Source organism: Denticeps clupeoides, chromosome 10, assembly GCF_900700375.1.
Source record: "Denticeps clupeoides chromosome 10, fDenClu1.1, whole genome shotgun sequence".
NCBI lineage: Eukaryota > Metazoa > Chordata > Actinopteri > Clupeiformes > Denticipitidae > Denticeps > Denticeps clupeoides.
The window spans coordinates 17768598-17790233 of record NC_041716.1 but is presented as its reverse complement, the minus strand read 5'-3'; the positions used below and the strand labels follow the sequence as shown (position 1 = coordinate 17790233).

Sequence of the window (21636 nt, the reverse complement as noted above, 5' to 3'; positions counted from 1 at the left end):
GTGCAGACTGAGTCTTCTTGTTTCACCCGGCCATTTGGAAATACATAATCCGGAGTGATGTGGTAATACAATGGGAATGAAAACGTATCCCTGTGCTAACTCTGCTGCTTGTGTAACTGAATGCAACCTGTTGCGGTTCTGAACAGGTCCGTATGGAGCACAGTCTGCTTTGGACACGTATTTGTTTAGAACACATGCAGTAACCTCAACCACATTTCCGCACAAGCCAGTTTCACAAGTTACAAGTTTAAAAAAAGAACTCCACTCTACCTCTCTGTCACATGTCCACTGCTGTTTCATGTAGAAGCTCGTTGCTGAAGTGAACATGAAGTCATAGTCATTGTGAAACACTGCACACAATGTGTCGTCTGCTTTTAACTTGTCACCATAGTGAGCAGTGGGCAGCCATGAAAGGCGCCCGGGGAGCAGTGTGTGGGGACGGTACCTTCATCAAGGGGACCTCAGTGGCATCTTGGCTTCTCAGGATTTGAATCAGCAACCTTTCCTCACCCGCTAGACCACCTATGTCCCCCTACTATTTTTGCAGACCTGAGATTCCTTCTACTTCTAAAGTCCCATCTCTTATTTAACATGGAATTGTAAAGATACTAATTTGAATGTAAAATCAAATTTAAATGTTATTCAAACAGATTTGGACCTGTCTCTATAACCATTAATTAATGACCATTAATGTTCCACTGTTCAAAAAATGGCCAACATCAATTCAAATCACTAAGGTATTTGTTATAAGTGCTGGAGGATAATGAAGGTGTGTGAAGTGCTTCTGTACCGTTCTGCGACATAGGAGGGCGAAAACATTACATTTCTATATTGTTCTTTGTACTTTACCCAACTGAGTTTTCATTGCCATTAAAAATAAGAAAGGAATGAGAGGGTCATAGTTTTATTTATAAATCAAGAAAGAACAGAACAAATGCATGTGCTAATATAAGTTCAACTAAGTTAAAACTAATTGCATCTATTGCAAAGAATAACATCCAGACTAACAATCACTTTTAGAACAAACTTAATCCAGATTAGGACTGTGGGTGCCAAACAGTCCTAGGACACCTATTTTAGTCACCAGTCTTTAAAGTGAAAGTGTAGTCATTGTGAAAGACTGCAGCACAGCCGATGATGCACACAATAAAATGTGTCCTCTGCTTTTATCCCATCACCCTTGGGAAGCCATGAAAGGCACCCGGGGAGCAGTGTGAGGGGACGCTGCTCAGTGGCACCTTGGTGGTTCGGCAACCTTTTGATTACGGATCTGTTTCCTTGCCCGTGGCCAACGCCACAAAGCCAGCACGCAAAATATGGAAGTGTAAGGCCACAAAACTACCCACTGTGACAACAAGTACAAATCAGGACACATGACCATAAAGTCAAGGGTTTGAATTCAGTAGTCCCCGTCCAATACCGTCCCCCCAGCTCTCCATGGCTCCTCACGGCTCCATTACAGCAGGGGTTGAATCTCTAGAATCACCATTTTCTGGGAGAGAACAATGGCCTCTGATTTTGAGATGGCGATTCTATACTCAGCCACTCGTACTCTGATGCAAATCATTCAACTGCACATTAAAGGTCAAAGGTCATGGTCAGTTGGGGTCATGAGTTAATCACCTGCAAATAGCAGGGGTGCCACCTCCAGATCACCAAATCAGAGACCCATCCATCCTCGGCTGCATCGTGATATCCTGTCCATGAAAACGGGAATTTGCGAAGTCTGATGCCCACACAGAACAAACAAATTTAAGGCCAATTATGCAAACACAACTCATACTGCATTCAAACAGGGACCAGGCAGGATGCAGCAGATCCCCAGGAACCATGTATCCCTGCAGAACATGTCGCGGCAGCCACAACAACATTTTAGGTCTGAAGAGTCAGAGAATTTCTAGAATGTCCATCACCTGGTCTTTCCTGTTAAGTCAATGTGGAATGTGTAACCTCGTCAGCAAAAATATACATGAGATTTTATGTTCCTTTACTTTTATTAGCTACAATTTCATGAATCTTAAGTAAAAAGGGGTAAAAAAAAAAAAAAAAAAAAAGTCATCTTTAATTTTATGTCTTTTGATCAGTCTCACAGTTCCTCATTTTTAAACAAGGGAGACAAAATGTTTGCACGCCACTGCATCTGTTTTATTTGACGTAAACCTTGAGTAAACATTAATCAGAAGTGACCAGAAGATAAACCGTCAGCAGAACTGAGCATGAAAAAATGCATTTTATCAATGTGGCAATTTACACCATATCCTCTCACACTGTTATAAAAAAAAAAAAAATGGCCTCTGTTGGTGAATGTAGGGGCGGTATGGGGTTTTTCAGTCACGTGGGACGGAGAGGGGACAGTTTCAGTATAAGTTACCACCTAACAAGAGTGGCAGATTTTGCTCAATCATTTTTCATCTTTTGCCATGAGCACATTTGCAATAAAGCAGACCCAGTATGGACCAGACTCATTTATGATATTCATATTTTGCACAGACTTGATAAAATAAAATCAGGAGGTGCCTTTGATCAAGGTCTGAAGCACAGTTTTGAGCACAGCAACAAACTCCTGGAGAACCTGCCTGTCTTCCGGCTTCTGTTTTATGGACAGCACCATGCCATCGGATTCGGGTTCAGCGGTTGGCTGCAACAGCTCTGCTAGGACCAGTGTTCCCGAGCAGTGGGTATAAATGTACGCCTTCCAGGGCAAGGTGTCTGCGCGACTGAATGCCAGGGTCTGCATCTTGACCAGCTGCAGGGCGGCCTGAAGAGTCTCTGGAGAGGAACGGGGTCCTGGGAAGCCAAGGTTCTCCCTGAGGGACAGTTTCAGCTCTAACCAGAGTCTCTCAAAGTCCTCATGTAAAAGAGTAGGTCCTAAAGACATCCCAATGACTCCCTGTTTATCTTCTGGGGTATACACCTCTGTTTCCTCTGATGTCCCTGACATTTAAAGACCAAAAAATAAGACGAAACACATGGAAGAGTGCGAAAAAAAAACAACCATTAGCGATGCCAATGAAATAATGCTGTAACTCACCTGCAAGTGGGTCGGCAACCACATTCTGAGTTGTGTGGTTAGTACACCCACTAGTGGTGGGTTCTGGACTTGTCACCCGGCCACACAGTGGAGTTAAAGTGTTGAAAGTGGAGACCCAGTTGCTGACAGGTTCCTCTGGCCGGCCAATGATGACACCCATGGATGGGTCTGACTCTGGCCCCTGAATGACCCTTCGTGTCTCTGCAACCCCACACTGTAGAAGTCGGTAGCTCAAAATGGCCCGATCACGAACACACATGTCACTCTCCTCCTCTACAACGTGACCGACAAAGAAACTGTTGAACATTTGCTTTTAACCATTATTTCACATTTCATGATCACTTAATCACTTTGGCAACATAGATACCAGGTCCAGTTAGATACATTTTTCTGATAACTTTCATAACAAAAACATATTGTGAAATTTCAAATGTTTGATATTCAGATACCAGATTAATATATAGAATTATTAATTGTGACTAAGTATTAATAATTTTAAACACCGTAGGATAACATATGTTGATTACACTCTTACACTACAGAATCAGTACTCAACAGTATCAATGAAACTGAGCTATACAGAGCTGGCCCTTCTGCGCACCACATACCTTACCTATGCAATACTGCAGCAGACGTCCCAGCATGTCTTGCATCTCTGCAGGCCTGACGAGGAAGAGTTGAACTGCAGCAGTCAGGAGCTCTACCTTGACTGCAGATGACATTTCAGACTTTAGTCCATTGATGTAACCCTCAAGAACGTAAGGGGCGCTGTTGATCTTGCCACCATGAACTCCCAGCAGCCACAACAGGGCCTGTTTTCCCTGCAGGCAAAATTGATATGACTACATCAGACAGGGATTCTCCTATTCTCAAATTCTATACTAATTCAATGAAAATTATAAACTTAATACATGCATACATACTGTAAAAACAGCAGAATTTTAATAATAATAATAATCATCTGAACATTGATTTTTGTTACAGCATTAGGCATGAATTTAAAATGACCTCACTGGTTTAGCTGAACGCAACAGTATTTAGTACTGTGTGTGTTTACATTTATGGCATTTATCAGGCGCCCTTATCCAGAGTGACTTACAATTAGTATTTACAGGGTATTTCAGTATTTCAAATCCCCCCCTGAAGACACTTAGGGTTAAGTGTCTTGCTCAGGGACACAATGGTAAGAAGTGGGATTTGAACCTGGGTCTTATGGTTCATAGGCGAGTGTGTTACCCACTAGTGTTAAACTACCTCAGCATCCTGAATGGTCTCCTCACAGCCCTCCACAGCCCGGCACACAAGTACTGTACTCTGAGGGCAGTGCCACGTCAGGTCACGGAAGGTCTGCACCACCGCTGGAGATGGGGACAAGGTAAAAGGTGTGAACTGTAGCCCGGTGCTGACCACATTGGGCCACGTTGAAAGCTTTTGAGAGCTGTAAAGTTTCAAATCACATGAAGTCTGCTTTGCATTATTGCTCACAGTCCCACGTCAAAAGCAGCAATCAATCGGTGAAATGAAAATGAATTTTAAATTCGAAAGATTTATATGCCTAATAATATAACTGTCAAACAGGAAACCACTGCTGATGCGCATCTACTGCCTTTGTTGAGTTAGGTGTGGCATCATTCAACACGGTGCTAGTGGGACATTGGTGGAGGAGGTCGCCATTCAAAGACACCCAGCCACTAGCACAAACCCATTACAGTTTCATTCTAAAGATTTCCCCCTCCTTTTAGATCCTACCAGATGTAATGTGTTCTTGCTTCAATCCCAACAGCCCAGTGAGTATGTCTAGGCATTTCTCACTGTACATTCTTCCTATCCGCCCTGTTGTACGTGGAGAAAAAAAAAAGGAAAGAAGTTTTTAAAAACTGCATAAAATTCTGTTTAACTTATTAAAGGAAATTGAACAAAATGAGAAAGATAACTGAACCTCAATCAATGTTATTCTCACCTATGGCAGCAATAGCAGCTTGGGCAAGTTCCAATGACACGTCAGTGCAGTATCCACGCAGCTCCTCGAGAACCAGTCCAACGTTCTCATCATTCACCAGCTCCACCAAAATCTCAATCTTACGGAACTTGATGTAGCTGGGCTCTGAGTAGCTGCAGAAGAAGCGCTTGTAGTGCGCGCCGTACTGTCCCGGCTGGCTCTTCAGGATCTTCTGTACGTGGCACAGGCCGGCGAAGCGCAGCTCCCGAGACTGCGCTCCGCATGCATTCAGCAGGGGACCTCGCGCCCGCACCAAGGCATCCACCTGCACCGCCGGGTGCTCCGCTGCCAGCTGCAAGAAAAGGCGGAGTGTGGCAGCCAAGACGGGGGTGTGGCCGCTCTGGAGGAAGCCATCAAGCAGGCTGAGGATGTCGAAGAGCTCGTCCTCACTTCGGGGCCGATAACGCAAGAGGAAGGTCAGCACCTCACTCTGAGCCCAACTGTCCAGGTCCTTAAGCCTAAAGGTAATATTTCACATTAGAATGGACGACGTGTAGAAACCACATGATGATTCAACTAGTAAACATATTATAATTAGGTCACCTACTAATTTTACTTTGTGAGATTATTTAACATTAATACGAGTTCCCCTAGTCTGTCCTGCAGTTGCTAGAAATGGTGAAACGTGTATGTATAAAGAGTGCTTTGGCCATTCTGCTTCACTGTTCAGAGAGCAGCAGCTCAGACGGTCAGATCTGGAATTTCTCCCCTTATGTAGTCATAAGGGGAAAGGTTGCCTCCTGTTTCTCATGCTTTTCCCCACCCACCATCATGGCTTCCAAACGTGTAAAGCATTGCAGTTGCTCGGTGATTGGATGTAAAAATGAGCACAAACGTATTTTTTTTAGTTCCGTCATGTGGACTCTGAAGAACCAGTGGGTTAATTAAATGTTTTTATGGTCATTTCCATGAAGACCCCCTCAACTTTAACATTTAAAGATACAGACACTGAAATGGTGCATCCTGGGAAAATCTCATGGTGGTACTGGATCAAAGTGGCTGTAATTCTGCACCATGGCTGAATTACAGAAAGAGATTTCAGATGCAGTTTTAGGTAACTAATATAAAAGCGAAATATTTTTTTAATAGGGAATAGTTGCTATCTAGCTGCACTCATAAGCAATGGTTATACTGTGCTCACCTGTTAAGGAGGTGATGGGCAATGGGCTTGTTGATCACCACACCACCCTCGGCCTGCAGAATCTCCTCAAGGGCTCGGAGGCAGTTTACCATCACTACAGGGTCGGGGTCCCTCAGCATGCCATACAGTTCATTCACTATGGTGGCATCTACAGGACCAATACAGAGAACACAGCTGGACAAGCTTAACACAAACAGCCTCTGCAAACCACATAAGGGAAAAAGGCTTGACTTGAAGACGTAAAAAAAAAAAGGTATAGAATGTTGGTACCTATTTCTGTAAGGGTCTGTAGACGTTGCATTTTGGCACAGCCCAGCACTGCCACCCTCCTAACATAGGGAGCTTTATCCCTGAGTCCAGTCATAATGGGTTGCTGAATGTACTCTGTTATCCCAGGCATCCTGTGCAGAAAATCACCAGCAGATACTGAACACCAAAAAAGTCAAATAAAAAAAAACCCAAGACTGTACATGAGGTCAATAGTTGAAGACCAGTATAATATTATTGGTTGTGTGTGTGTCTATATATTTGGATTTCATATTGTACTGATATTTCTATTAAAACCCACCTAAGATTGCACATGTTTCTCAAAGCCAGACCCCGGACCATGGGGTTGGGATCTGCACAGTCCTTACGGAGCGTGTTGATTGCCAGTAGGACCAGGTCAGGCTTGAGGCTGGCATAGGTGCACATGTAGAGATAGACCAGTTTCTTCTGGACGATGTCCACTGTGGCGCTGGCCTTCACCATTTCCATGAAGAGAGCCGAGACATCCAGACCCTGCGTCATGGACCTCCCCCACCAAGAAAAAAGGTTTACTCGGCTTATTCAGAGCTCATATTAAACATATTAACTGCTCAAGTTCTAGTCTGGCCGGTTTACCGAATGACACGGAAAATGTAGTTCCTGTAGCGGAGGCGATCTGATTGGATGTTGGGGTTGGAGAGAGCCCTCTTAAGCTCCTTCACCGTCTCTTCAGAACCAAAGTATGGCATCTTGAATCGTACTACATGCAAACACAAAACACATTTAATAAAAAAGTATAATATCATAGGAACATCCTCTGCCAAATCAACCCAAATCAACTAATACTAACAACATGGAATATTTTAGTACTTTAAGGAAATAACTAATCATTTGAGTGTTGAGTAATGGCATCCATCAATTTAATTGCAATCATTTGATAAAGCGTCGGTTGTTCATTACATCGCCCACTTGTCTAAATACTGATCACAACATAAGAGCGAAGTGTAAAAATCATGTAAAACCAGCACTTCCTTATTCTCATTTAGACAACATGCACATTCAAGCAGAATAAATAACTTGCTGCAGGTTAAATCACCAAAATACACTGACAGCTGTTCGTTGGCCGGAAATATGAACGCTTCTTACTTCGTTTCTTATAATTTGTCCATCCTGCGCAACTGCTCGAAGCTTACACAGATTTCCCTACACAAACAAAAGCACACTGGCTTTAATTTTACACATACAGCCGTTTCCATCAACACCATAACGAGACTAAGCTCCAGCGGAAAAGAAGCAGATAACATGTTTACTTCCTGTTTTCAATATTCATTCAAAATAAAAGTTGCTTGTGTGGCGTCCATGTTTGGTTTCGTATTACATTTATCGAACGAACCAATTTCTAAAGTCAGTATAGCGAAGACACTTGTACTATGTGGATTTTACGTTTTTACCTAAAACATGATAACACTATTAAAAAAAACGCTATCACCAGTTTTGCAGTGTCGCAAGTAAGGACTCTTATTTTAAATACTTTGATCAATATACCCGGATGTTTAATTTAAACCCTAGTTTCGCTGTCCTGTCAAGGGGTCCTGATCCACATTTACCGACTGAGACTTATCGAAGGTAACATTTTATTACAGGGACGGGATGACAAGCACCTCAATGTCGCGATTTCATCGCCTTGGCTGCGATCGTGATTAAGGAAACCGCGTTGTCACGCTGACCGATGGAATCTGCGACCTCGACCGTCATGCTCTTGGCGTAGGGATGATGGAATGCCAGGAAAGCTATAACAGCGCGTGTGATGAAGGACTAGACGAGTCCATCTTCGTGTCGCCTCGGCGACCTCCTCGTCCGCAGGAGCGACTGATCCTGCACAAGAGTAGCGTCTGCTCGCGGGCGTATTTCGTGGTGGTCATGGTCTTCTTCCACCTCTACATCATCAACATCATCGCGCTGCTGCTCTACGTGCACTACAACACCGGAACCGGCGACCCGGACTCCCCGGGACCCAGCAGCCCCTTGGCCCATTCGGTCGCTGATCTCGACCTCCCGCCCGACCCGGAACCGGGCCAGGGACATGCGTTCCGCCTGTCGCGCTTGGAGGGTATACGGGTGGGTCTCATAACTTGCCTCGTGACCAGTGCTGTCATAATGTTCGAGGTGCATGATTGCAATATTGCATTCAGCAGCTTAAACTGAAAAAAAGTCATCACTGGCTAAACTGTCACACCTAATATTTAAGCACGAATATTCACTAATGTGAATAAACCAAACAAACCCGTTGTCATCATCATTATATATAATCATCATTATATATCATCATCATTATATATATTTTTATATATAAAAAACTAGTTTAAAAGAGCAAACTAAAACTACTGCAATGAGAAAAAACACACATTAAACACATTCAGTGCATCCAAACAATGTAAAAAGTGAACAGTCTTAAAGTTTTCCTGCAGTAACCTGTCACACGTTATATTTTAGCATTGACGTAATGTAAATAAATGTAAGTAAACCAATCAAACCTGCTGTAACCTGTTTATTTATATTATGTCAACGCTAAAATCCTACAGTGTGACAGATTTCTTAATTTTTTTTTAGTTTAGCCAGTGTTCACTTTTTCAGTGTACCTTTGGTTTAGCAACAACTTAAATTTATTCACATTCACACCTTATTTCAGGGGCTGCACCCTTCAGATGGTAGATTACGCCCTTCAAAGAAGGACCCATTTAAGGAAACTTTCAAAATGGCCACCCTTAGAAGGAAGCCACCCACAAAATGAGATGCAGCACTTGTTTCAGAGACTGTCTCTTTTCTCTTGTTTTTCTCCCTTTTGACCACTTTGGTGTAGGTGGGTCACGTGCAGAGGGTCTCACTCGTGCCTGACCGAAAACACGAAATTCGGACCCTGAGTCTGAAGCCTCTTCTTTTTGGTGAGTCTTTGTATTCCAAAACCCACAGCAACCATGAACTACAGTTAAGTCGCTTCAAGGAAGCTTTCCAGGTACAGAGCGGTAGTTAAAGGAATAAATGTAATGTTGTAAAAATGCGTGTTGTTGCTATAATTACACCTATACTAATTCTGTTTAACAAGATCAACACAAGAGTGCTTCACAAAAATATAGATATTTAATATATCAAACACACATGTAATACATTCAAACGCACATATAAAATAATTTCTCTCATTATCTTATAGATTTCAGAAGTTTGTGTCTTTCTTGTTTTTCACCCACACTGAGTCCTTGAATTGCGTTTCCATTGTGTTTGTCCTGGACTCATCCCCTGCAGCGGTGCTGCTTCCACTTGCGCGCTGCTGTGGCTAAGTGGCGCTGGCGTTTAGACCAGCTGAATGCCTTGTTAACCAACAGGCGCTCGCCTGTCACGCTGCCCGTCAGCAGGAAGGTGCCCCCATCGGGGTGGTGGCGGCTCAGGTTGCCCACACAGGTGGCGTCCCTCTCTAGCCAGAGCGCCAGTCGTCCACGCATCTCCCCACCGAGGAGAGGCCCGTGCTTCAACACCTCTAGCCGAGAACCCAGGGAGAACTTGGCCAGAGCTGAAGCGCTGGAGTTCAGCCGCATCAGTCGAAGCTTAACCACTGAGAGGGGAGAAGTGACACACAATCATTGAAAAAGTACCTGATTAAGAGCTAAATACTTTTATTTGTCCATTAGCCTGGAAGGAGTAGTGAGAGAGGCCTTGGTGCAGAATAAGATTCATGATGGAAGTCCCCGATCATGAAAATTTTACATTAATACCATTAATACCATTGTGGTTGGTGAATGGTGTTGATGAAGTCATTTCTATAGGCCGCTCTCCTCCTCGTCCCCCACAGTGAAACAGCGCGTCCTGAGGAAGTCTCATTGTGGTACTGCATACAAGTGGCTGTAATTCAGCCCCATGACGAGACTTCAGATACAGTATTAGGGGACCAATAAGAACGATATAAAAATAATGTCAGGGGACCTTTAAATATAACGTTTGCATAAAGTGTATCCACATATATTTTAGGATAGTGAACCCACCCTCCCCCACAACACCCCTCATTTTATTCAAACCTAGGGAAAATACAACATGGATTGTCTGTGGGGTCAGGAGGCCTGGGCTTGGAGTTCTGGTTGAGGGTTTTGGAACTGTCCTTACCAAAGTCACTCTTACAGAAGATGTGCAGCAGCTCCTTAGCAGAGGCAGCCTCCTCCAACTCGCAGTCTCTGCAGCTTGCCTGGGGTACAGCTGGAGAAGAGGGAATAGGTGTTGACACACTGAGAACTGAAAACTGGACAAAATTGTATGCAAAAATATAGATATTTTATATTCCTATCAATACAATATCACCACGTTAGATATCACAATATTTTGCTGTATCTATATTTTCCAACACCCTATTCATCAGACTCCCTTATCCAGAGCGACTTACAATCAGTAGTTACAGGGACAGTCCCCTCCTGGAGACACTCAGGGTTAAGTGTTTTGCTCAGGGACACATAGTTAGTAAGTGGGGTTTGAACCTGGGTCTTCTGGTTCATAGGCGAGTGTGTTACCCACTAGGCTACTATCACCCTATTCAAAACAGGACCCTGAAGCTGCCCTATGTGGAAATGCCCTCTGAAATGACAGTAGTGTTCAGACGTTTCTCTCTCCTGCTGGTGAAAGTGTGCATGTTGAGCAACAGACTTAAACTGGAGCTTAAACTGGACAGAAACTGGCACCAATCAACAAAAAACGTGTTACTTTACTTTACTTTGAACTGCTTCTTAAAGGTCTTACATTGATGCTGTCCCATAGAGAACAAAATCAGGATATTAAGTTAAAATTGAACTGGATAGCTTATCCAGAGCGACCATATGGACCATAGTTGAGATGAATGGTAAATTATAAAACAGAATGGTAAATCAGTGGTAAATGAATAAAACGTGTGCTGAGATTTGGTCACTCACCCCAGCGTCTGATGCTGCTGTTTCCATGTGCGACTGACGAAATGCACATCAAATGGTCTCTGGGGAACTGGTCACACTGGAGGATCCTGGGCCAGGGGTAACCATAGCAGCCCATGATTGGGGCACAGCTGTTTCTCACCGATTCACATAAACTCCTACAGGGCGAGATGAACCTGAGCGACCAGAGAGGTGAGAGAGAGGCAGAGAGAAAGAGAGACATTGGGGAAGTGTGAAAGGTTAAAGAGGTCAGGGGTTGGAGGAAGTCAGGGCAAATATATCAATAAAAATCCATTAAGCAATGTGGTGGGTATAGAAAAGATCACCCCCTTCTTTTTATAGGCAATTTTTTTAATTAACTGCGGTCATAGGTGGAATGATGAGGTGGAGTGATATAGGCTGAAACCATATATGGCAAGAACAAATACTTGTGTACTGTAATTAAGTACTTAACATGAGAGAATATATGTACTTTCTTTTATTTTCAGGCTTGATACTGTAGTTTCATTTAACTTCTGTGGTGTTACCTATTAATAGACTGTTTTTTGCCTCATTGTGACCATACACATATAAACACACACAGAAAAGATTGGTGTATCCCTCTTTACACATGGCACATTTTGAACAGACATCTGTTTAGGTGTGATGTGTTTAGGCCTAGACGCACCACCGTGTAATATGGAGGCAATAGCAAATTATTTTCGTGCTCACTGTAATGTTAGTTCACACTGAATAGATGAATGTATTAAAATTACATGAGGGCCGGTCAGCTTTGCCCAGAAATGGTTGCTTTGAACTTTGTCATTTTTAAATGTGTTTTATAGCGTGCACTTTTTCTGTGACCTTGAGAATTTGAGTCAACACAGAATAAATCCAATCATAAACTCAAGAGAACCAAGACAAACTGCAGTCTGAAGTCTAGTAATCCTGCGCGTACCACCATTCTCAGTTTGAAAATAGGGTGGCACCTCTTACCTGTCCAGGCAGACGGGGGCAAAGAGCGAGCAGAGGAAGACTCGGGCGTGAGGGTGGCACTCTCGGGCGAGCAGGGGGACCCAGCTGGCGCTCTGCTGGGTGGCCTCAGCGGGCGATTCGTGGCCCAGCAGGTTGGGCAGACGCATGGTGGTGTAGCCCAGGCCCTGGCACAGTGCCATGTTCCTAGGAATGGTCACACATCGAGAGGAGCTGCGTGGATCCCACTGACCATCCAGAAACATGCCCGAGATGGGCGCTAGCAGCAGCTGCAGCGCGACAACCATGTCCATCTTCTCGCTAAGCTGAGCAGGACAGTGTGTGTGTGTGTGTGTGTGTGTGTGTGTGAGGGCAAAAGGAAGGGCATTGCCAGCAAAGGTGTATTTATGCTGCACTGTGACTGGCTGCCTCTTTGGGGCGGGGCATGGGACTGTGCATGCTTTCTCACTTGCTTTTCTCTGATGATGATTGTGTCTGATAATGCAGTGGCGCCTCCCCCGTGCAGACGCATCACACCACAAACAACGTCCTACGCTTACTACAAAATATGCCAGAGCCAAACATCAATATACCATCAATATACCATAACAATACCATCAAACTAAAAAGTGCACAAAAAAGCAAGGCTTGGCATGAAAAACAAAACAAAGAATAGTAGATAGACGTAGCTACCCCCTTACTATACCCTTTCTCGTCATAATTTCCCTCATTCTTTAATTTAAAGTGAAATGATCACTGTGTGGCCACTAAATTTTCATTTCACTGCCATCACAAATTGTTATTATTGTTATTATTATTTATGACTGTTATTCCAAAAAAAAAGGACCATGCATATTTAATTTGCAGTAAGTGGACTTCCCAATTAACAAAATCCGGTTTGGATTAGGTGCCGTTCAGCAGAATTAGTTATGCATTGTTATTTAAACATGTATTAACTATGTCAAGCAAGCATAAATATGCAGGAATGTGTGTGTCTCTGTGTGTGTGTTATTCTTGTCCTGCTGTGAGGATAACCTGGGTTTAACCTGACTTCCTCCTCTTCTTCCTGAGCCCCAGGGAACAGGACAGCCCCTGACCCGCCCCCCTCCATCCCAATCACTGTCTAATGAGGAGGAAAACCTTTACTGTTCCCACCCAGAACAACAGCAGCGTTCCGGAAACGTTTCATTAATTCTTTGTCTGTGTTTTTGTGTGATTGTGCGTGTGCCTCCAAGACAGATCAAAGGTAAATAATTCAGTGTTGCTGCATACTGAAACTCATCAACCCCGCCCATCAGAACAATGACAGCAGCGTACTGAGAACCCAGCCTCATTAGCATAACGAATGAACAGCCCCTCACCCAGAGCTTCTAAGAGGGTAGGGGGACTCATTAACGCTGTAGCCGTAATTATTTAATACCTGTGTGTGTGTGTGTTTATCAGCAGGACAGGGAACAACTTGAAGGGCAAGATCAGGACAAACATGTCTGTGTTCAGGATAAAATCATCACAATGATCTGTAGGCTTGCATGTGGTGTGAATCAAAGGATGTTTAATAGTGGAGCGGCTGAGTGGTGGGTTGGTGTCAGACGGTATCTCAATTGCATCTCAGTAGCCAAATGCCACGCCTTCCTTCAATAAAAGATCAATCAACACTGAGCCCCATTGAACCTGGAAAATCTGGTGTCTCAAAGAATTTGAAACAAAGGGTCCACTTCACGGCTTGTTCCGACTGAACGCTACTCTGCTCTACTACGAGTGTACTGCGGGATGTGTTATTGGGATTTGCTAAATGTAATGTGTAAAAATATAATTTTGGTAACCTTAGCACATATGAAATTGTGCGGACCCCCTTATGATCTCTAGCACCCCCCCAGGGAAAGGGACGGAAAGAAAGGTTAAGAGAGGTTAATTGTCAATACAACAGTATACACAGCATACAGTGTCTTGAAATGCTGTTTCACACAGACCCCCCATAGCAGATTACTCTCTCTATATATATACTGGATATTTCAAACACGACACACGAGCCAAACATGAGCTAAATGTTAATGTGGCAGATTTAGTGTGAAATGTCAAAAAGGTGCATAAGGCTGGAAGTGTATTGTTGTTGACTTAATCAGTTTTCTGGTGATGGCGGTGCATTGAGAGCTCTGACTATTTGTGGGAAGAAGCTATTGCAGTGTCTGGCAGTTACAGTTCTGATTCTGTGGAACCGTCTGCCAGATGGTATGAGGGAGAACCGGGTATGTGAGGGTTGGTGTGAGTCCTTCATTATGTTCCAAGCTTGACGGATGAGGTGCTTCTTGAAGAGCTGGGAGATGGTGGAAGTGGAACCCAGATGATGTGCTCTGCTGTCTTCACTATCTGCTGCAGGGCCTTCTGCTCAGCGATAGTGCAGTTCCCATACCAGACAGTGATGTAGCAGCAGAGAACCCTCTCAGTGGTCCCTCGGTAGAACGATGGGAGGATGGGAGGCGGGAGGTTGGTTTTCTTTAGCTTCCTGAAGAAGTGCAGACGTTGCTCGGCTTTCTTGGTTGTGGAGGTGGTGTTGAGGTTCCAAGAGAGGTAATTTGTCATGTGCACACCCAGGAACTTCACGTAGATCCATCAAGGTGCAGTGGGGTGGGGACAGTCGGTTTCTTTCTGAAGTTGACAACCATCTCTTTGGTCTTGCTGATATTGAGAGTCCAGCACCAATCCACCAGATGTTTTATCTTCTCTCTGTAGGCAGACTGATCATTGTTGGTGATGAGCCCCACTACTGTTGTGTCATCTGCGAACTTGATGATGTGGTTTGAACTGTACAGTGCAGCACAGTCGTGTGTCAACAGAGTGAACAGCAGTGGGCTGAGCCCACATCCCTGTGAGGAACCTGTACTCAGTCTGAGGACCTTGGAGGAGTTATTTCCTATAGACACAGACTGAGGCCTGTCTGTTAGGAAGTTCAGAGTGGAGAGCTTATTCCCAGCATGTCCAGCTTCTGAGGGATGACAGTATTGAGTATGCTGAGCTTAAGTCAATAAACAGCATTCTGGCATAAGTGTAATTTTTTCTCTGGGTGGGAAAGGGTCCTTTGTCCTTTGAAGATGCAAAGTGGCTGTTGATTTTCTGTGCATAAGCTCAATTAGGTTCTTATATGCCCATGACAGGTTGGCTCTGGCTGTAGAATAAGCCTTTTTGTCTTTGGACTGGAAGGCAGAGTACCTGATTTTCACCAGGTTGCGCAGCTTTGCAGAGGGAACCACTGCTCTTGAGGAATACAGGCCTGGCTCTGTTGTCTGACCCCATAGAAGTGTTACTGTAGCTCAGCCATGCCTGTTCTGGTAGCAGCTGTGTAGCTGCATCCTGGTTGGGTTTCCATGGTGACCTGTGTTTACCACCAAATGTACAAAATCATAACCCTGGTGTTGTGAATTGTACTGTCAGATTCCAGACATTGCACAGAATTACAGCCACTTTTAGCCAGTCCCACAATGAGATTTCCCCAGGATGCTGCATTTCAGTGTCTGTAGCTTTAAATGTGGGATGAGGAGAAGAGCAGATGAAGTCATCCTCAACACCATTCACATCATCAGACATCATCAACACCATTTACCAACCACAATGTTTGCCGCAGACATGATGTTGGGTCTGTGTTTTTCCAGAAAAAAAAATGTTTCTTCAGAGTCTTGTGTGGCAAAAAAAAAAAAATCAATTTGTGCTCATTTTTACATTCTCTGGGCAGAAAAAGCATGAGAAATGGGAGGTAACCTTTCTCCTTATGACGACATAAGGGGACAAATTCCAGACCTGACGGTCTGAGCTGATGTTTTTCATCATTGTAGGAGGGCTAGACTGGTAATAAGCGAATATTTGAATTCATTTCTGTGGTTGATGGAAATATTTTACTTGTGACCGCCTAAAGAACAATTGAAATCATGTTCCTGTATTATCATTTGTCTTTTATTTACATTTGTATCCTTTATCAGATTATCCAGAGCGACTTCAGTACATTTACATTTACATTTACAGCATTTATCAGACGCCCTTATCCAGAGCGACTTACAATCAGTAGTTACAGGGACAGTCCCCCCCTGGAGACACTCAGGGTTGAGTGTCTTGCTCAGGGACACAATGGTAGTAAATGTGACATGGATTCTGTAAATGTATCACTTTTCCATGTATTCCTTTACATCCCAAGCCTGGTTTTGTGTCCCTGCACCGCAGAGGTCCCAGGTTTCCTGACAGTGGAGGAGGGTGCTGTGGTGACACAGTTGGCCCAGCTGAAGGGCCTGACACAGAGCCCACCAGTGGGAGCTTCAGATGGCCTGGACCAGCAGCTGAGCCAGGAAGAGCTGTTCAGCCTCCTTGACCTGAACCAAGATGGCCTGCTGGAGAGAGAGGAGGTGAGGGGGGAGGATGAGAATGGGAAGAAACTGTTGGGTGGGTTTACTAGCCCTGTTTAAAACAATCACTTTCACTTTTAAAGTGTCACACTTGTTTACAGAGTTAAATGCCATTGATTGGTTAGGGTGGTAGTAGCCTAGTGGAACCAGGTGACCGCAAAAAGTCCCAGGTTCAAACTTACCACCATGGTGTCCCTGAGTAAGACACAACCAGAAAGACTGTTTGTGCTTCATTTCCCAGAAGTGCTGTGTCTGAGAGCAGAACCGAACCGCTTTCTTTGCTGTTGTTGTTTTTGTTGTTGGTGGTGGTGTTCAGATTCTAAGTCTGTCGCACTCATTTGATGGAACCTGGCTGAGTGCACACAACCTCCGGGAAATCCACATGGGGCTGGAGACCAACCCTGCTGGTAAGTGTGTGTGTCCATTTTGACCTGATGTTGAGAAATAACACCCAGGCTTTGTACAGAAGCTTCCGGATGCCCCATCATCGCTCATTAAAATCCCTTTTTGGTGAGGGGGGTCAGCCATGATTCGCCACTCTATCCTCAGTGTCAAAAGCACGCTCTCTCTATCTTCATCAGACACACACAGCCTACAATGGTCTACTTCCTCCCACCCTGCCCTCTTTCTTTTGTGTTGCTGGGGTCCTGCTGGGGTTCGGTTCCGGCGGGGAAAGAGTGACCAGGCGATCGCTGACCCAAGAGTAACATGATAGAGAGAGAGAGAATGAGAGAACACACTCACACAAAAAGAACACACTTAACAAAGTGTGTATGTGAAATATATTAGATTTCAAATACATGCAAAAAGGAAATTAATGTGTGTTTTGTTGCGTGGTGTAGTTGTGTAGATAAAACAAAAAGAGTCTGGTCTTGGATATTCTGATAAAGCATCACTAACTGAAAGAATAAGGTATAGAGCACTACTTAAAATTAAAATGTACAGACTTTTTATGAGGGGTCAATAGACTTTTTTTTTTTGGAATGATACCGGGCCCTTCTACAACCATGCATGGATGAGAGGGTGTCATTTAATTATTTAAATGGGTTTATTTGAGAATGTTTTGCAAAGTGTGTTATTTCACCATATACTGAAATCACTATTAATGGTTGGTTAACGTTTTTGAAAATAAGTACATAGAAATGTATACAAAATCTTTTTTTTTATGTGTGTTTGTATTTGCATGTGCAGGTGTGTTGTCCCTGCAGGATTTTAGGAGATTGAGCAGCTCTGTGCTGCAGAATGTGGCATCTGAGCAGAATTCCGAAACATGGAGCCAACAGCGGTATAAGAGCACGCACACACACCTGCACTTGGGCCATGGAGCTCACCGAACTCTACAGAACATCAGAGCCAGGTGCCGACATCATCACACACACAGATATATATTAAAGATATATGTCAAGCTTCATCCCCTAAACTAACCAGTGAAAATGAACAATTTTGTAAAGGGTGGGAGTATAATTGTAAGCCTGCAAAGTCACAGATTTGGTCCCAACTTAATATCAGAATCAGAATATCAAGAGAATATTAAGAAACTTTATTAATCCGCAAGGAAATTGCTTATGCTACAACTGCACAGAGGGGAAGACATACAATGTACATACAAGTATGTTGTATGTATCACTGCGTTGCTCAAGGCGGCTGTCCCTGTGACTTAATCATAACAGATCTAACACTCACCTGCACTGCACCTGCAGGTGCATCTGTGCCAGGCACGCAGATACACACACACACACACACACACACACACAGACACTGCTCCTACTCCTATTAAAATGTTTCTGCATAAACTGGAATGTCTATGTCTGACAAGGTTGCTCATTTCTTCATCAGAGTGGCCCGTCTGTCCCGCCTCCCCTCCTCATTGGTCGACATCAGTGAGCCGATGGAGGTGGTGCGCTACGAGCATGGGGGTTACAGCCACGCCCACCACGACAGCAACCCCACCCACCCCGAGAGCAGCTGCACCCACACACACCTGGCAGCAAATACATCCACCCCTCGCCATGTCGCCTGCAGGTGTGTGCCTGCCTGGTGCAAATGTGGATCTTCACTTTAAATGCAGAGGGCCAATGGATTTATGTCTGTTTCTGTGAATATTGTGTGTGTGTGTGTGTGTGTGTGTGTGTGTGTAGGTACTTCACTCTCCTGCTTTATCTGAACTCTGTGGATGGAGGAGGGGAAACCAGCTTTCCTGTAGCAGATAACCGAACCTATGAGGAAGAGGTGCGCTTCCTCCCACAACGTATCTGCTGTAACACCATACCATCCTCCCACTGTGGCCTTAGCAACTGGCAGTAAATACTCTGGCCAGTACCCGAGAGTGTGTGTGTGTGTGTGTGTGTGTGTGTGTGTGTGTGTGTGTGTGTGTGTGTGTGTGAGTGTGTGACGGGTTTACTGCATGTTTAATGTCCACACCTACTAAATTCTAGGGTTGCAGTGAATCACTTTCAGACCTGGTCCAGATTCACAGCAGCACAAGGATTTTCTCCTTTCTCTCTCCTTTTGCTGAAAGTATTGCAAGCCTAAGGAATTCAAAATATTCCATGTACAAGTCATCTTAGATTTAGAAAGCATTTCCAAAAAGTCTTAACTTAATCCTAATAATAATAATCATCATATACAGTATAAAGGCACATTCCATGTACATAATTTGAAAATTAAAAATTTATAAATGTAATAATGTATTTTCTCTAATATGTATATAATAAGGAGATAGCAATATGTTTTCATTACAATGAGGATTGCACTTCTAGCCCCATTGGACTCCATTTATCAGAGTTTGGCAGGTTGGAAGTACCTTGTTAGACGTCACCTATGAGATGACAGTGGGCCTGAACGTGAGAGTGTGTGTGTGTGCGCAGATGTGGTTGAACGTTGCTGTGTCTCACTCTGTCTCTGATTCAGGCTTTGGGAGATCTCTCACAGCAGTACTGCAGTAAAGGGAATCTGAAAGTGAAACCAGCATCAGGGACAGCCCTTTTCTGGTACAACCACCTCTCAGATGGACAGGGTAATAACACAATTCTTTTTTATTTGTATGGATTTTATCTGTATCAGTACTTTACATTTACATTTACAGCATTTATCAGACGCCCTTATCCAGATGGACTTACAATTAGTAGTTACAGGGACAGTCCCTGGAGCAACTTAAGGTTAAGTGTCTTGCTCAGGGACACAATGGTAGTAATTGGGATTTGAACCTGGGTCTTCTGGTTCATAGGCGAGTGTGTTACCCACTAGGCTACTACCACCCCTATAGTATAGTAATGGATTACTTACCACAGTACATTTACATACTGGCATTTTTTTATCCAGAGAGATTTACAGGTACAGTCCCCCGGGATCCCTCATGGACACAGTGGTAGTAAGTGGGGTTTGAACCTGTGACTTGGTCTTCTGGTTCATAGACGAGTGTAAAGCCCACCAGGCATCCCCACCAGGATGATCATGTCCAGGTAGCCTAAAATAAAAATTTTCATCCTGTGTTCTCAGGCTGGATGGGGGAACTGGATGAGTTCTCTCTGCACGGGGACTGTGTGGTCACACGTGGCATTAAGTGGGTGGCCAGCGTTTGGGTCAACATTGATCCAGACCAGCAGCGCCAGGCCCGTTACCAGCGTCTGGTCTCCAGGCAACCAGAATATGAAGATCAGGAAGTAGCGCACAGTGACTTCCACCAGGACCTGTGACATCAAACAGCCCCGACCGCCACTGGCATTCAGTGTCTGAGAACCACTTGTGTGTTGTGTGTCTATTAAATTATCTATTTATTTATGATTTGTGAATATTTGTTAAAATTAATATATAACCTCACTTGGCACATGTATTTATTGAAACCATTACATCAAGTATGAATAATTGTACATAATTGTATTCATATCAATTAAAATGTTATTTATTGGGAACAAAAACAAACGAGTTCAGAGCTTTCATGAATTACTTGTAAGAACAGGGAGTTATTATGAGCTCCGGCAATTCTCCGAGTATCCAGGCGGAGGCGCAGTTAGCATTAAAGAGAGTAATGAGGTTAATTAAAAGAATTGATATCATTTCATTATTAGCTGCCATCTGCTGCAGTGTAATACATCATTTTGTCGACTAGAGTGTTTATTCGTTTTACGTCTGCAGGACGTATTATTAGGGAGGTGCGTTTCGTCGACTTTGGCCAGAAAACGCAACGTTCCGGGCTGGATTACCGCATTTCAGAGATAAGAGGCTTTTCGCGTGACTATAAAACACAACATTTGGTCTCGTATATGCCTTCGGGTGAATTCTATAGAATTAATGTCGCAACGGGTAATAAGATTTCAGCGGAGTGCATGTTACGAGATTCAGACAGATTAAATGGATAACTGCCAAACAACATTACAAATCCGGATAAAGACATCACGGCTTCCATTGATACCATAGTTCACAACGGTAGCGGAAATTCTCGCACATCCACGCATATTTCACGTTAAAACCACGTTGCCAGGTTCGTTTTTTTTCCTTCGTCAGTGGAGGGAATGTTGCTGTTACCCACCTGCACCAGATCTACAGCCTGTACGCCAGCTTAGTGTAAAAGTTATGTAATGCTTTGAGCCACATTCGAGTATGTAGACATTTATATATTCATCTGGATTTACAAAAAACGCTCCTTATGTTTTTAGTTGAATATAACTACATTGGTACTGAGTTATGAAGCTTTTGGTGTATCATTTGAACGTATTTGGTGTATTATTTATTTCTAACAAAACGAGACCTGGGTCTTTATTTGTCTGAAGATTTACATTCCTTTAAATATAGTTTAACGCCAGTCAATTCAAGTAATATTGGCTTTAACAAACAGCTTCAAATAATTAAAAATACAGTATTTATCTGGCAGAACTAGTCTTGCCCAAAGTAAAGAGAAAACAGACAGAGTGCAGGGTTTCGCCAAATCTCTTCCAAAC

The 21636-nt window shown here is 43.7% G+C and overlaps 3 protein-coding genes across 6 annotated transcripts; 1 reads left to right on the top strand and 2 right to left on the bottom strand.

Annotated features, from left to right (window-relative positions):
- Nucleotides 1-2123: 2123 nt before the first annotated feature.
- On the bottom strand, nucleotides 2124-8140 carry ap4b1 (adaptor related protein complex 4 subunit beta 1). 4 transcript variants are annotated; one of them, XM_028993475.1, is made up of 11 exons: nucleotides 8079-8140; nucleotides 7054-7177; nucleotides 6740-6964; nucleotides 6442-6572; nucleotides 6172-6319; nucleotides 4992-5488; nucleotides 4781-4864; nucleotides 4286-4389; nucleotides 3645-3852; nucleotides 3032-3304; nucleotides 2124-2934 (listed from the first exon to the last, which is right to left on the bottom strand). In XM_028993475.1, exons 2-11 carry the CDS (start codon nucleotides 7164-7166, stop codon nucleotides 2507-2509), a joined length of 2211 nt encoding a protein of 736 aa, XP_028849308.1. In that variant the 5' UTR covers nucleotides 7167-7177; nucleotides 8079-8140; the 3' UTR covers nucleotides 2124-2506. The 4 variants fall into 4 exon arrangements, with proteins under 4 accessions (XP_028849308.1, XP_028849307.1, XP_028849305.1 ...); XM_028993474.1 differs by lacking the exon at nucleotides 8079-8140 and adding an exon at nucleotides 7528-7706; XM_028993472.1 differs by lacking the exon at nucleotides 8079-8140 and adding an exon at nucleotides 7564-7706.
- p4htma (prolyl 4-hydroxylase, transmembrane a) lies at nucleotides 7943-20614 on the top strand. Its single transcript, XM_028993478.1, has 9 exons — nucleotides 7943-8535; nucleotides 9278-9359; nucleotides 16521-16699; nucleotides 17016-17106; nucleotides 17891-18056; nucleotides 18536-18721; nucleotides 18838-18928; nucleotides 19610-19715; nucleotides 20198-20614. Exons 1-9 carry the CDS (start codon nucleotides 8188-8190, stop codon nucleotides 20392-20394), a joined length of 1446 nt encoding a protein of 481 aa, XP_028849311.1. The 5' UTR covers nucleotides 7943-8187; the 3' UTR covers nucleotides 20395-20614.
- Nucleotides 9647-12529, bottom strand: LOC114798087 (secreted frizzled-related protein 5). Its single transcript, XM_028993479.1, has 4 exons — nucleotides 12336-12529; nucleotides 11364-11536; nucleotides 10570-10659; nucleotides 9647-10024 (listed from the first exon to the last, which is right to left on the bottom strand). Exons 1-4 carry the CDS (start codon nucleotides 12512-12514, stop codon nucleotides 9705-9707), a joined length of 762 nt encoding a protein of 253 aa, XP_028849312.1. The 5' UTR covers nucleotides 12515-12529; the 3' UTR covers nucleotides 9647-9704.
- Nucleotides 20615-21636: the final 1022 nt, after the last annotated feature.